Genomic DNA, 14,333 nt, shown 5'->3' with positions numbered 1-14,333 from the left:
GTGATGATAGAGTCAACATAGCAGAAGAGAAGTCGTCGGGCTGAGTGCAAGGCTGTTCCGGGTTCGAAATAAGCCAATCATCATCATGAGGCTTTGGCAACACCTAGGTAACTAGAGGAGAGAACACTGCGGTTCTGCATTTGTATCAACACAAGCTGAAAAGGTTGACTTGACGCCCATAATCTGGCCAAGAAGCCACTGGTCATTGTTTTCCATATTCTGGACGCTTCTAACAATTCCCAAAATCCTTCAAGTTGAACTATGGAGTACTTAACCAAGCCGTGTGCCAATATTAGCTGATGTCGTGTTATTTTACAGTAAATTACAGTTCAGTGAAGATAGGAGGAATACCTACATACTTGATATTTCCTGTCGCCCCTGAGCTTTCCTGTTCCATTTTAGTGCTCACCCCGTCGCCGCTTTCACTCCCTGAGTAGAACTAAGCACGACCCTGAGCGCCGTGATCAGATCAGTGACACTTACATAAGCTTCCGGGCATGCTTAAGTTAAGTTAGTGATCCAAAGCTGAGCACACTGATTTGGTCACTGAGCACAACAGATGCCTTCATGGCGCTGGCACTTCCTACGAGATCACCACGAAACCACGTCCCCTGTACAAGTATCCTATTCACGCCGTCAAAATCTAAATCCATATACTTTGTCTCTCGACATCTTATCCGTCTGCTTGACCTCGTATTAACAGCAGTCAATAAACCTTACCCTAAGCCACAAGAAGGTGAGGTTATGGAGAAGGAATTTTACTGCCCTTCAACGAGGCACTTTGGCAGAGTATTCATATGTGTCATGGGTATCATATTTCATGAGAATATTATCTGCTACATCTACGATCATGTCTCGCTAGTCCCTCCACCAGTCTCAGTCTTTGCTGCATTTCCTCCTTCACCTGCTGCTTTGCCCTTTCCTCTGCCTCCTCGACTACGAGGGCCCCGTGACCGTTTTTGAGTTCCGCCACCAGGCTGCTGAGGAGCTGCAGACGATGCTTGCGGTGCACTCTCAACAGGTTTAGCAGCTGCCTTGGCTTGTTGCTGTGTAGGCGTATTCTTTCTCTCAAGAACCACCACCTGGCTCTGTGCCACAGTCACAGGACTAGCTGCAATCGCCTTCTGAAGACTCTCTGCTTCAGCGAAATCGACGTAGCCAAATCCCTTCTTTTTGTCTATTTCCACCTTGGTCACTTTACCGAAAGCGCTAAAGGCGGCATCGAGTAATTCTTCGGTAACGCCCTGCGAGGGATTCGCGTGTTTGAGGAATGCTTGTGTGGCGGTCGATATTACAGCGGTTTGTTTAGGCTTTTGTTGTTTGGCTGCTTTTGGTGCTCGAGGTGTAGTGGCTGGGACGGCGCTATCCGTAGTCGTAGAAGTACCGGGCCCTGTCGACGTAGCTGCTGTGGTAGCAGTAGCGGCTTTTGCTGCTGCAGCTTTCGATGTAGTGTCCTTGGCCGCCTTCGAACTCCCTCTAGGGGGTTTTGGTCCGGTCGGTATCGTAGGCGTTGACGGTACCGATTCTGGTTTCTCCTCTCCTTTGGTACGATCACCTTCTGTGGCTGCAGCAGCAGCAGCTTTTCCACGACGCCGTCCACCAGATGGTGATAAACCCAGATCCCGCTGTAGAATCATTGCTGCTGCTCTCGCGTCACCTCGCTCCCTTTTGCGTTCGGTTGTAGATGCAGGAGCATCAGGTGTTTGTGTTGCCTCCTTCGCAGAGGCTTGTTTCGTTTTAGTGGCAGAGGCTTGCTTGTTAGCAGCTTTCACGGCTTCTTTCGTAGCTTTCTCAACTTTCGCTGCTGTTGGCTTCTTCTCAGGCGACGCCGGCGTAGAATCTGCAGCTGCCTCTCGGTCTGGTCTCTTCAAGAGTTTCTTGCTTTCCACCTTCTCGGCCTTGGTCTCCTTCTCTTTAGCGCCGCGTTTGGAAGACTTGCTCGATGCAGAGTCTTTAGCCTTGCTTGCTTTCTTCTCTTTTATGAACTGGACCAAGGGTGTGATGGTTATTTCTTCTTCCTCCTTCTTCTCTGTTTCTCCTTCGACCGGGATAGGTTTCGTGATTGGGTTCGTCAGGCTTTCAAGGAACGCAACGAACTCGGGATCCTGATCAATAGTTCCTTGTCTTCCATCCTTCCTCGAGCGACTACCTGGGACTCGTGCGAATGGAGCGAATTCGACGGATGGCGGTCCAAGAAGGACAGGGTCATTCGAGGTATTTCGTGCATCATGAAATGAAGTGGCTCTGACCTTCTCCGATAACGAACTGATAATTTCTTCTGAAAGCACGTGGACGTAGGCTCGAGCAGGACGAGATGGTTTAGCAGGACTGATATAAAATTAACTTCAAACTAAAGAACATAAATTGTCAGGTAAGGCGTAATGCGCACTCTTTCGAGATCTTGCCTGGTTTGAACTGAAACCAGTCAATCTTGCCTCGTCCTATTTTCCAATCATCGCCCAAACCAGTCTCAAATTCGGCTCGTGTAAGTCCAGGAGGAAGACGGCGGATTATAAGTTTGAGTCTCGGTGCAGCAACCTTTGGGGCACGCTTTGTTGGGGCACCTTTCAGTGTTGCTGATAGTGGCAGCTGGATAATGCCAGCTTCTTTAGGTTGTGTCATAGTAAGTCTGCAGACTGGTATTTCAGAAATATGAGCATGTAGATTTTTGACACTGTGAAAATTCAAAGACAGATTCAGACTTTCAATAATAGCAATCAATTAGAAAAGCAGCATCTCTTACTTAGTGGGACAACATTGACAGTTCCAGAGGAATGTCCCTCCAAAAATAGATAATGATAGTACGGAGCACGAAATGGACCAGCTGTGCGGCACTTGCCGTCACGGATAATCTCCCCGCAGCAGGACAACCATCTGAATACCTTCATCATAATCATTTCCCTGCACAGGCTGTTTACGTCTAGGAGTTTTTGAAATCTAGTGTTTTGTCATTTTCCTGCTCACTCTTTTTTCAATTTTCTCCATCTGTGTCTGTGTACTACTAACAAGAATAACAACATTGGCAACCCCTTCATTGATCGCCAATTACTTAACACATTACAATGACCGACAAGACAATTCCAGCACCTGGGCCAGCCAAGCTGAAACGAAATGCTGGTCCAGATGAATGGCTGGAAGCAGCCAAAAATTGCAAATATTTATCAGAGCATCATATGAAGCAATTATGTGATATTGTAAAGGAATTAATGATGGAAGGTTTGGGCAGAATCTTTCTCCTCTCTTTTCGAATCCGACTCACTCATCCTTGCAGAATCGAACATACAGCCAGTTTCCTCTCCTGTCACGATATGTGGTGATATACACGGACAATTTTACGATTTATTGGAGCTCTTTCGAGTAGCCGGCGGAATGCCGAATGAGACGAACGTCGAACCCCCTGCAAACACACCTCCGGTCATCACATCCGATGATATCGAGCCTCCTTCGACAATAACAGACCCAAAATTACGGAAGAAGATCAAAAATGCAGACAGCCTACTGGACGGTGACGATAGCGCTTCTGGCAGAGGTCGTTCCGGTAGTGGATCGTCGAAAGAAGTGACCGGTCCTCCTCCTGGGAATTTTGTCTTTTTGGGAGACTATGTCGATCGAGGTTACTTCAGTTTGGAGACTTTGACTCTTTTGCTATGCCTCAAGGCCAAGTTAGTCTTACTACTTGTCTCGGACTCGGATCACATGCTGATGAAACTAGATATCCCGACCGTATCACATTAGTACGCGGAAATCACGAATCACGACAAATTACACAAGTTTATGGATTTTACGAAGAATGCTTTCAGAAATACGGCAATGCTTCGGTGTGGAAAGCCTGCTGTCAGGTCTTTGATTTCATGACGTTGGGTGCTATCATTGACGGCAAGGTCTTGTGTGTGCATGGTGGGTTGAGTCCGGAGATCAGAACGCTCGATCAAGTCCGCGTCGTTGCTCGAGCACAAGAGATTCCGCATGAGGGGGCATTCTGTGATCTTGTGTGGTCAGATCCAGAAGATGCAGCTGATGTGGAAACATGGGCTGTCAGTCCACGAGGAGCTGGTTTGTCCTTCTTGTTTCTGATTCTTATGGAGAATTACTGACTCTTTTATCGCAGGATGGCTGTTTGGAAACAAAGTCGCCGAAGAATTCTGCCATGTCAACGATCTCAGTCTAATCGCACGAGCCCATCAACTGGTCAACGAAGGCTACAAATACCACTTCGCCAAACAAAACGTCGTCACAGTCTGGAGTGCGCCAAACTACTGCTACCGATGCGGTAATCTGGCGTCCGTCTGCGAAATCCGTGAAGACCTCAAACCTACATTCAAGCTCTTCAGCGCTGTTAGTGACGACCAGCGACACGTTCCTTCGTCAAGGCCAGGACGTAGTGAATACTTTTTGTAGATTATTAAGATTGTCTGTCTCATTTTACGAGGCCACGATTTCTTTACTTTCGTCAAATGAGGGAATGGTTTGCATGGCGTATGGCGTGTGCTTGTTGTTGTTGGCTTGGTTGGTGATGGACGTTGATCAGAAGATTAAGGCTATATACCATTATGAATTTACGTGCCGTCATGATTATACTTGACTTAAACTTTGAGTTTTACCATTAATGACATTATATATGCATTGACTCTGTAAATGGTTTGATTTGTAGATAGACAGACACATGACTCGATATCGATATCAGCTGGATCCTCAGATACTGCGCCTCATCACGTGTACATTTTCTATCATTTCAACTGACTGATCTTTCATCCTCACATCGACCAATTTCCTAATCAGTTCCCCGACTTTCGTCAATCACTATAAGAACAAGTTCTTGAGAGCCATTCATGAACATCAGCAACTGCGACATTCCTTACATAACCCCGCATCATCATCACCACCATCACCATCACCACCACACAGACTAAAACCTGGACATCACTATTCTCGCGGCTTTTCAAACTCGATGACAGCAATATTGCATGATGTCTGTATTTTGACATAGAGTAACAAACACTCTGTGTTGGTTAAGGGAAATGAATCAGGATGGGGCACCGAACCCAAAAACATCTTCCGGTTGTGGTGGTGCTTCCCCGCATGAAGATAGTAGTATCACGAACCATGAACAAATACACCACACTATAGACGATGATAACAAGCGTGCCGGCGAAAGCAATACGCCAAATCTACTCGCAACGTGCGCGAAAAGTGACATGGGCGGGGGAGTAGGATTGGATCATGAAGTATTCGCGATATACTCAACGGCTGCATTACCGCCACTTTGGATGGATATTCTGCATACATCCACGCTTCCAGCAGAAAATATAATAAAAAGACTACGGGCCCTTGCTGAGAATATATCTGCGTTACTACCGATATATACCTCCTGGACCGACATACCTCACTCACCATCAAATCATAAAACCCTGGAAATCCACACCCTAACCGGGTGGTCATCTCCGTCATCTACAACACCATCCCAAACCCATCCGGCCCATAATCTTATCCACCGCAAAAAGCCACGCTTCCTTCTCAACGCCGCGTTACACACAAAACACTGCATAATTGGCCAAGCAAGCAAGACAGAGACATTGCTGGCCATCCTCCGCAGACCATGGTGTGTGCTCGAGATCTGTGTCAGCAATGTGCATGATGATGTACAGGTTCTAGAGCGGATTAGGGAGTTTGCGCTTGTTGCGCAGGAGGTTGATGGAAGTGGGTATGTGACGGCAGTGTTTTTGTTGGGCGTTGAGATTGAGGCCAGGAGACGACAACGACGACGTCAGCAGCAGCATCATCATCATCATCATCATCATCAGACGAGCAGAAGAGACCTCACAAAAGCTTATGAGTTGTGTAATATGACAGTCTTCATACCGAGTTTGAGGTCGTTTAATTCGTTCTGGATACGGCTGATTTGCGTGTGTGCGATTGAGCTTGGAGTTGGGTTTTCGTGCTTGATTTACATGCTATGTGATCATCAACAACAACAACAACCGCTAGTCGATTACGATGAACAGCTTGATAGCGGTGGAAAGTCTAGTAAAGCCCTCTCGAGGGCTGATAATAACGAGCCCTTTCAGTTCGCTGGACGAAGACACTCGATACATGACCTCTTCTCTTCCTTTCAGCGCATAGTTGAGGAGGATGGAGACGAACATGGAGATATTGTGCAGAGGATGCTGGACTTGTATAAACAGGTCTTGAAAAGGACTGAAGACTATCTATAAGCGGCCTGACTTGCAATTATACAATTTTTGAGAGGTGTATCAAACACCTCAATCTCTCAATGAAAACTTACACTCATCACCTACCACTAGGTAACCTTTGGAACTACAGCCTCGGAAAATTACCTGCGCAAATACGACCGAAACCAACTTACACCCCCTTAAAAATGACAAACTGCACGTCAATAAAACATCAAATAGATACTCGCTCTGAACTCCGATCTCATAAAATACCTATCTTCATCCCATTCTCTGTATGTATTGATGTACGTATGGACGTCCATACCATACCATAATACAAACCCCCGTAATAATTTCAAGGGCTAGATAAATTGATGTCTGCAAGAACGTTTCATTGCATATATATATATATTACCTACCAACCCATGAACAACTATTCCAGTCAATAAATACAGAGAATATCATATCCTACCTAGGTACAGACCACCTTTGATACATGCTGCAAGTACGTCCGTACAAAACTTACGTACATATAAGTAACGTAACCGTGCTAGTGGGGGTACCAAACATCGTGGACGTTTCGGCGTAATGCTCTACCGAGAGCGAGGGGGAAATGACTACCCGACGAAGGTTATCAAGATATTGCAGATGGTTATATAGAGTTTTGACGAATAAATGGATAGTACAGTTCATCATATTCATAACTACCGAGACTAGGTAGAGACTATTCGTTACATGTAACTAACTTTAACTATTGACTATTTTTTTTAAACATTTAACCGAAAATGGCATCACCAAGGTGAATGCGCACCGCCTTGATCTGAGTATAGTTCTCAAGGGCATAAGATCCAAGCTCTCGGCCGAGACCCGATTCCTTGTATCCACCGAAGGGAGTCTGGTAGTGGGGTGTGTTGTACTGGTTGACCCAGACTGTGCCGGCCTTGAGGGCATTGGAGACACGGATTGCAGTGTTGAGATCGTTGGTGTGGACACCAGCTGCCAAACCGTAGGTGGTGTCGTTGGCGAGCTTGAGAGCCTCCTCCTCGTCCTTGAATTTCTGGACAGTGCAGACAGGTCCGAAGATTTCTTCTTGGACAATCTTCATCTCGTTGTTGACGTCGGCAAAGATAGTGGGCTTAATGTAGTAGCCTTTGTCACCGAGTCTCTCGCCTCCGACAACGACCTTGGCGCCAGCCTTCTTGCCCTCATCGATGTATCCCATGATACGGTCGAATTGGATCTGAGAGACTTGAGGTCCCTGGTAGGTTCCCTCATCGAAGGGGTTGCCGACCTTGTTCTTTTCAGCACGAGCCTTGAATGCTTCCAAGAACTTGTCGTAGATAGCCTCGTGGACAAGGACACGGGATCCAGCACAGCAGCACTGGCCATGGTTAAAGTAGATACCAAAGTTGATCCAAGAGATAGCGTTCTCGAGGTTGGCATCTGGGAAAACAATGTTGGGTGACTTTCCTCCAAGCTCGAGAGTGACTTTCTTCAAGTTACTCTTAGCAGCAGCCTGCAAGATCTGACGACCAACCAAGGTCGAACCGGTAAAGGCAACCTTGTCGATATCCATGTGCGAGGAGATGGCGGCACCGGCAACACGACCGAAACCAGAGAGGACGTTTATGACACCAGGAGGGAAGCCAGCCTTCTGAATAAGAGTGGCGGCGAACAAAGCAGAAAGAGGGGTCTGCTCGGCAGTCTTGAGGACGACGGTGTTACCAGTAGCAATGGCAGGACCAATCTTCCATGCCCACATCAAGATGGGGAAGTTCCAGGGAATAATCTGACCGCAAACACCAACGGGCTCGTGGAGGGTATAGTTCAAGCTGGTAGAATCTGTGTCAATGGTCTGACCTACGATCTTATCGGACCAACCACCGTAGTAGCGAAGACAGTATGAGCCAGCCTGAATATCACCCTTGGCGAATACTGTTGCCTTGCCGTTATCCAAAGACTCGATACCGGCGAGGACGTCCATATTCTCTTCGAAGAGATCAGCGAGCTTGGTCAAAAGGCGACCTCGCTCGGTGGGGGTGATGTGCTTCCAGGGACCGGAGAGGGCATCGCGGGCAGCCTTGACGGCAATGTCGACATCTTTTTCGGTGGCTTCGTAGACACTGGTGATGACTTTTTCGTCGTGGGGGTTGATGGTCTCGAAGGTCTTGCCTTCAACACCTTTGACAAACTCGCCGTTGATGAACCTATACAATAGACGATTAAAAGGAGACTGTATAAGGAGAGAAAGAAACATACAAGCCAAGAGGCTGCTCATATTTGATCCCGTTAGGGAGACTGATTTCTTGTGTGAGAGACATGATGTTTGTGTGGATAGGGAGGTCTGCGAAGAAATGTGAAAGAGGAGAACAGCAGAACCTAAAGAAGATGGGGAGGGGGGAGGGGAGGTGAACTTTATATTCCGACAGACATCAGACAAACTGCCCCGAAGGAAGGTCCATCAGGGAGAGCATACTTCTCGTGCCCCATCCGGACTAGACTCCGTTATGTCAAAATCAAAAGCTTCATGTGGTGCAGCACAATCCAGTACTGAATGAAATTAAACGTGTTACCCAATGATACAGCGAGGGTGCACCCAGAACAGGAAAGAATCTAGAGCGGACCCTTGGGCGGGGTTGCTAAAAAGCAAACCCCCGCACAGATGGAGTAAATACGGACCGCGTATTTGCGTACTTACCATACGTATATTTTGTATTGTACCAATACTCTGTATGCCTGTTCCCTGTTTTTTATACTCAAACCACTCAAGAAACACGCGTGAACCCATGCGCTGAGCTACAACTTGTAATATCATAGGCAGGCTTCAAATCTAGGTGTGACTGTACCGTAGATCAACACCGAGCAGGCATGCGGGGGTGCGACCCCAATCGGTACTGGTCGCCGCACTTTTCCTGCTGCAGGGCTATTCTTACGCAAGAATTGTCTTAGTAGTTGACTAGTTACCTATAGTTGACTACCTAGTTACTAAGGATATTCTGATACATCTAACTTAACTATTCATTGTCCACGGATTACTAATATAAGGATAGTCGACAGCACTTCCCCGCATGCACGCAGGGCCGAGATTTCGCCACAATATGATTGAAACCACCACGGCCATTGTTCTGTGAAAGAAATAATACATTGCCAATGATTTAGCTGATCCTCGATACGAGCGAAACGGCTAATCTTCTCCCCGTCCAAAACCGCCACTCTCAAAGGAATAGTCCGATATGTAAGCACCATAATAAGTTAACTACGTAGTTACGCAAGATAAGTTAGTACATGCCAATCAGATGGCGCAGTGGATCATGGTGTCTGGTCCATGTATGCATCTATACATTCTTTTTTTACCCCGCAAACTTGCCTTCCTTCTGATAGAACGGCGTCTCAACTTTCAATACCCAAGTTAGTACATATTGGCATTTATTGCATGGGACGGGATGGGGTCGGAACATGGCCGAGCATGTTCCGAGATTTCAGCCGTGTTTGAAAATGATAGAGGATTACATTTTGACTCAAAATCCGTATAACTAAGAGCGTAGTTTTACTTTGTGTCAGTCTGTCGGAGGGTTATGCGTGTCGAAAGACCGACTCGGAATGACCCCCGTGTGTATTGAGATTACGGGCACTATACGTAAAAAGTAAAATACATCTATGCCATACAAGGGACTGTAATTATCGGACCAGACCAAGCAATGCCCAATGCCCACAGTAAGACGAATACCTGTCAAATTTCATGTCTCCGGCTGTAACTGCCACGCCTTTCTGCACCCGATTGTCAAATCGTATCTCTCACGCGAAGAGCCTGACATCTTGGCGTCTGCAGACTCTGTACGTATCAAACAATGGCATTGAATTTGGAGGGGGTTGTGTATCCACACAAGTTCGGCAAAGTTGCCTCGCGAACTAGTCCAAGTACGTCCCAGACTCGCAGAGTATCTATGCCGTAACCATGGTTTGCCCAGCTATCTAAGATAGGTACGGTTACACGTTGTTTATCGATAACCCAATATTTCCGTACTAGGAATATAGCTGATCTATGGCTTCGAGAGCTCTGTAAATACCTTTCTACTAATCATCAGAACCCCCAAAAAAAGCAACGTTAAAATAAGCAACCAACAATGAGGCGAACTAATGCTCTAGGCCGTGCGCTAGGTACGGTGGACGGGCATCGAAAAATCCTGACACCTCAGCCGTAGCTGCTACGGCGTAAACAAACAGACAGCTCCCCAACGTCATCACTAACTACCCTGTATATAGATCTCCAGACTACGTTCGGACTACGTCCTAGCTGGTACTACCTAGGTACGTATATACGAGGGAAGAAAATGTCATCATGGCACACATCGGTGGGCCTCATCTACACCCTCAGCCTGAATGTGGCATCGGTGCGGGCCACAGGCGACCTGCCTCTGGCCCAAAGTTCCAAACCAGAAGCAATCCTCACCACCTCCAAGGAGGTAACCTTCGACCCCCTGGGCGTGGCCGCGGTGCTACACAACCCTCGCGCCAGTCTGAGTGCTGCCCGGCTCTACACACAATATGATCGGAAATTCTTCATATGGCCGCACACGATGATGATGGGCGCAACCCTCATCCCCGTCAACGTGCTTGTGGAGCATCTAACTGCCACGTTCCAATCGATACATCCTGCGATCACGCTATGTACGCAAGACACGCAGCTGTTGAGCGTGGTGTCGAATATGGTGTTCAAAGAGCTGCCGTTGGATTTTAGTAATATGTGGCTTGGGGATGTGATTGCGTTCAAGGCGTCGACTAAACCAGCGAATGATTTTATGATTGTTTGTATGGATGACGATGACGGTACCATTTCCTCGACTACGAAAGGAGGGGAACTGAAAGGGCCGTCGAAAATGACGAGGTGGCTAGGCTGTTCGGCGCTGAATATGATTTCGTTGATCAACGGGCTCATCATTGTCGCGGGGATAGTGCTCGGGACACTGAGTGCGGATATCTGGGCTCTTACGCTGTTCTTCTTTTATGGTACGCACTGGCTCGCCGGTCTCGCCGTCTCAACGACATCACTCGTCACACCACAGAAAATCTCTATCAAACCAGATCCCACAACCAGGTACGCAATCTACCAACGTCCCGCAGGCGGCACGGTAGTCTTCAAAGGCCGGCAGGACACTATGGAAAGCTGGGCCCGAAGCACCTGGGAATTCAACCGCACCTTCAAGACAAACTCCCTGCATTGGTTCTGGACTCTGACGGGCACAATGTCCGCGATCTGCTCCGTGGCATGCATGGTGAATATGATTGGGTACATGCAACTCGCGTTTTTGGCGTTGCTGGTTTATGCGTCGCTGGCCGAGATTGGGGCCACGAGGATTACGAGGTTGCTGCAAGGGGAGGCGAAAGCGAATGATAGGACGTGTTTCGTGGATGATAATGCATACAGGACGCAGGGCATTATTAGGGCGACGGTTGAGTTTGGGTCGAAGTATAGGTTGAAGGGACTGGATTGGGTTGACATGAAGAGGATGCCGCCGGATCAAATATTCAAGGATATGCAGACATTGTTGGCGCGTTTCAACGAATTCCAGGAAGCGGTTGAGACGGGTACGGAGGTTGTGCCTGCTGATGGACCGGAAAAGCATGAGGCGATAAAAGAGGCGCTTAGAGCGTTTCAAGAGCACAGACTAGAGGATCCGGTTTTGGTGAAGCGGATTCAGACAGAGGCGACCAATGCGTTGAAGGAGTGGTGGAAGAAGTTGAGCAGGGAGGATGTTAATACGAGCACGGAGAAGAAGGTTGTTTCTCCTTGAGAAAGCTAAGCAATCAAACAGTCAACTTTGGAATGACTAATGAACTATGTAGCTAACTAGATACCAATGGGTGTTTTCGGGATACGGAATAATGAATTGAATATACGTACTTTACGATTTTACCAGTAAAGGGGTTCATAAAACTTAATGCATTTTATCACCAGGCCAAAACTCAAACACAGCTTTGGAAGCATGAGCGTAACTCGAAGCTCTGCTACGACAAACCAATATACGCCATAGGGATTCGAAAAAAAGACATATACAAGAACCGCTAACTTCGATAATTTATAACTGGCGCCAAGTTCTGTGGTATGTTATAAACCAAAAGAATTGAATAACGAATTGAATAACGGAGTGAAATCTAAATTTACAATGCCAAAAATGCCATGACAGTCAGAGCACCAAGACCAGTGAGAGCGCTAGCACGGGCTGAGACGGCAGCACCAGTGGTCGAGGATGAAGTGGAGCTGCCGGTGCTGGAGCCAGTGCGGGAGCCAGAAGATGAAACAGTGGTAGAGTTGCTGGGGGTGTTGACGGCGCCGTTTGAGAGGACGTTCAACATCAAGCCAGTAACAATATTGCCATTGCTGTCATACACAGTTTGGTTGATCTTGGTGGAAGAGACCGAAACCAACGCACCAACAGAGACGTTCTTGGTAACACCATTCTTGATCATGTCATCAATTCCGTCAACACGGTCTGGAACACGGAAGCTCTTGGTGATGTTGGAAGTGATTTGCTTAGGGTCGCAGACGGGAGGGGTGATAGCGGTCTGGCTGGAGTTAGAGGCAGTGATAGCACTGAAGTCAAGCTTGCTGTATTGAGACCTCAAGTTCTCAAAGTCGACGAGCAGGCTGACAGTTCCGTTGCTGTTAAGGTTGACCAAACCGTAGTCATTGGCTTCCTGAGTGTATTCGTACACCAAAGCTCCGGAAAGAGCCTGAGACATATCGGGACCGTAGATGGCTTGAATCTCGCTGAAGACACGAGGCCTGACGTTGTTGCAGCCAGTTTCGGAGAAGAAGACAGGTACGGTGATGTTAGTAAAGTCCTCAGTAAGTACATTATAACCGCTAGTGGTGTAGGTTGCGTCACCACACCACGAGTACGAGTTGAGACCGAAGAAGTCGGAACGAGAATTGGTCGAGTTGGCGAGGTTGCAAGTAAAGTAGTACGCAGAGTCAACCAAGAGAGGGCGGACATCGGCGGCGGAGTAACCGACAGGAATAGGACGTTTGGAGTTCTTGCTGATGTAGTCGTGCATATCACGTTGGACGGCCTATACGGTCAGTCAATGGATCATTATGCTGTTCTTGATAAAAAAGACGTACTCGAATATAGTTGGGAACCAACGCAACACTGTCCTCATTGATAACCTCGTTACCAGAGAAGAAACCAGCTGTGTTGGGGTAGTTCTTGAAAGCCTCAATGACACCGAAGACCTGGGCCATGTAGACGGGGTTGTAGGACTCCCAAGGAGCACCCCGGTTAAGGGAACCGTTGTCCAGAGGCGAGTTGACGTCCAGAATCATGTAGATACCGGCGGCGTTGAAGATGGAAGCACACTCATCGTGGTTAGCCGAGGGGGCCAAGTTGTACACGCGGATACTGTTGACCTGGTCGGAGTCAGCATACGCAGAGATTCCACTCGGGACATGGTTCATACACCAAGGTATTGCAGGATAGCGGCATCGCGCAAGCAGGCGTCCTTGTCGCTCAGAGGGTCGGCGGTACCCTTGAAGCCCGATGAGCCACCAGGCTGGTAGTCGACACCGACGATCTGGAATCGGTCGCCAGTAACGGTGTCGACAAAGTCCTTTCCTTTAACAACGACGGGGTTAACGGCAGCGGCGGTGGAGGCCAAACCGCACACAGCGGCGAAGAGTTTTGCGTAAGACTGGAATATCCAATTAATTAGTAAATCAATTCCCTAGTAGGACATTGGTAATAAGTAGGCACACACGGGAACCATTGTGCTGATGTTGTGATAGTGCGATGATTTAAATACGTGGTATCAAAAGCGGCTGAAGTAATGTAGTTTAGGGGATGGTAAGAGAATGGCGGCGCTCTGAGCGCAAGAAAAAGATGGAGTCGCTGAGGGACAAACGAGTGACGAGAAGATATGAACAATAATTGATACAGAGAAAGAACGGTTGCTGGCAGGCGATACCTGAGACAAAGGTGAATATGAAGAAGGAAGATGAAGCAGGAAGGATGAGGACTAAGGACTCCTCAGGAACAGGTAATTAATTTAATGCATTGTCCATGGGACGGGGTTGCGGCGGAAAGAGGGGACTGGGCACTAAAATTAGGAGTGCTCCGTACTCAACATTGGCACACGTTGGCAATTGGGCGGTGCTGACTCTGACCA

The 14,333-nt window shown here is 47.7% G+C and overlaps 6 protein-coding genes across 6 annotated transcripts; 3 read left to right on the top strand and 3 right to left on the bottom strand.

The window, feature by feature from the left end:
- Positions 1–848: 848 nt before the first annotated feature.
- EYB26_008370 (uncharacterized protein) lies at positions 849–2,622 on the bottom strand (the record flags this gene model as incomplete). The annotated part of the gene is made up of 2 exons (XM_054267625.1): positions 849–2,328; positions 2,390–2,622. 2 exons carry the CDS (start codon positions 2,620–2,622, stop codon positions 849–851), a joined length of 1,713 nt encoding a protein of 570 aa, XP_054123600.1.
- Positions 2,623–3,062: 440 nt separating this feature from the next.
- On the top strand, positions 3,063–4,398 carry EYB26_008369 (uncharacterized protein; the record flags this gene model as incomplete). Its single annotated transcript, XM_054267624.1, has 4 exons — positions 3,063–3,216; positions 3,272–3,662; positions 3,713–4,053; positions 4,109–4,398. 4 exons carry the CDS (start codon positions 3,063–3,065, stop codon positions 4,396–4,398), a joined length of 1,176 nt encoding a protein of 391 aa, XP_054123599.1.
- Positions 4,399–5,018: 620 nt separating this feature from the next.
- On the top strand, positions 5,019–6,212 carry EYB26_008368 (uncharacterized protein; the record flags this gene model as incomplete). Its single annotated transcript, XM_054267623.1, has 1 exon — positions 5,019–6,212. The coding sequence occupies one exon, from the start codon at positions 5,019–5,021 to the stop codon at positions 6,210–6,212; it is 1,194 nt and encodes a 397-aa protein (XP_054123598.1).
- A 733-nt stretch (positions 6,213–6,945) lies between these two features.
- EYB26_008367 (uncharacterized protein) lies at positions 6,946–8,491 on the bottom strand (the record flags this gene model as incomplete). The annotated part of the gene is made up of 2 exons (XM_054267622.1): positions 6,946–8,377; positions 8,430–8,491. The coding sequence occupies 2 exons, from the start codon at positions 8,489–8,491 to the stop codon at positions 6,946–6,948; spliced, it is 1,494 nt and encodes a 497-aa protein (XP_054123597.1).
- A 2,010-nt stretch (positions 8,492–10,501) lies between these two features.
- Positions 10,502–11,962, top strand: EYB26_008366 (uncharacterized protein; the record flags this gene model as incomplete). Its single annotated transcript, XM_054267621.1, has 1 exon — positions 10,502–11,962. The coding sequence occupies one exon, from the start codon at positions 10,502–10,504 to the stop codon at positions 11,960–11,962; it is 1,461 nt and encodes a 486-aa protein (XP_054123596.1).
- Positions 11,963–12,329: 367 nt separating this feature from the next.
- Positions 12,330–13,934, bottom strand: EYB26_008365 (uncharacterized protein; the record flags this gene model as incomplete). The annotated part of the gene is made up of 4 exons (XM_054267620.1): positions 12,330–13,241; positions 13,294–13,578; positions 13,629–13,859; positions 13,926–13,934. 4 exons carry the CDS (start codon positions 13,932–13,934, stop codon positions 12,330–12,332), a joined length of 1,437 nt encoding a protein of 478 aa, XP_054123595.1.
- Between the last annotated feature and the right edge of the window lie 399 nt (positions 13,935–14,333).

The sequence above is a fragment of the Talaromyces marneffei genome, chromosome 6, assembly GCF_009556855.1.
Source record: "Talaromyces marneffei chromosome 6, complete sequence".
Lineage (NCBI taxonomy): Eukaryota > Fungi > Ascomycota > Eurotiomycetes > Eurotiales > Trichocomaceae > Talaromyces > Talaromyces marneffei.
This window is presented reverse-complemented; position numbering and strand designations above follow the sequence as displayed.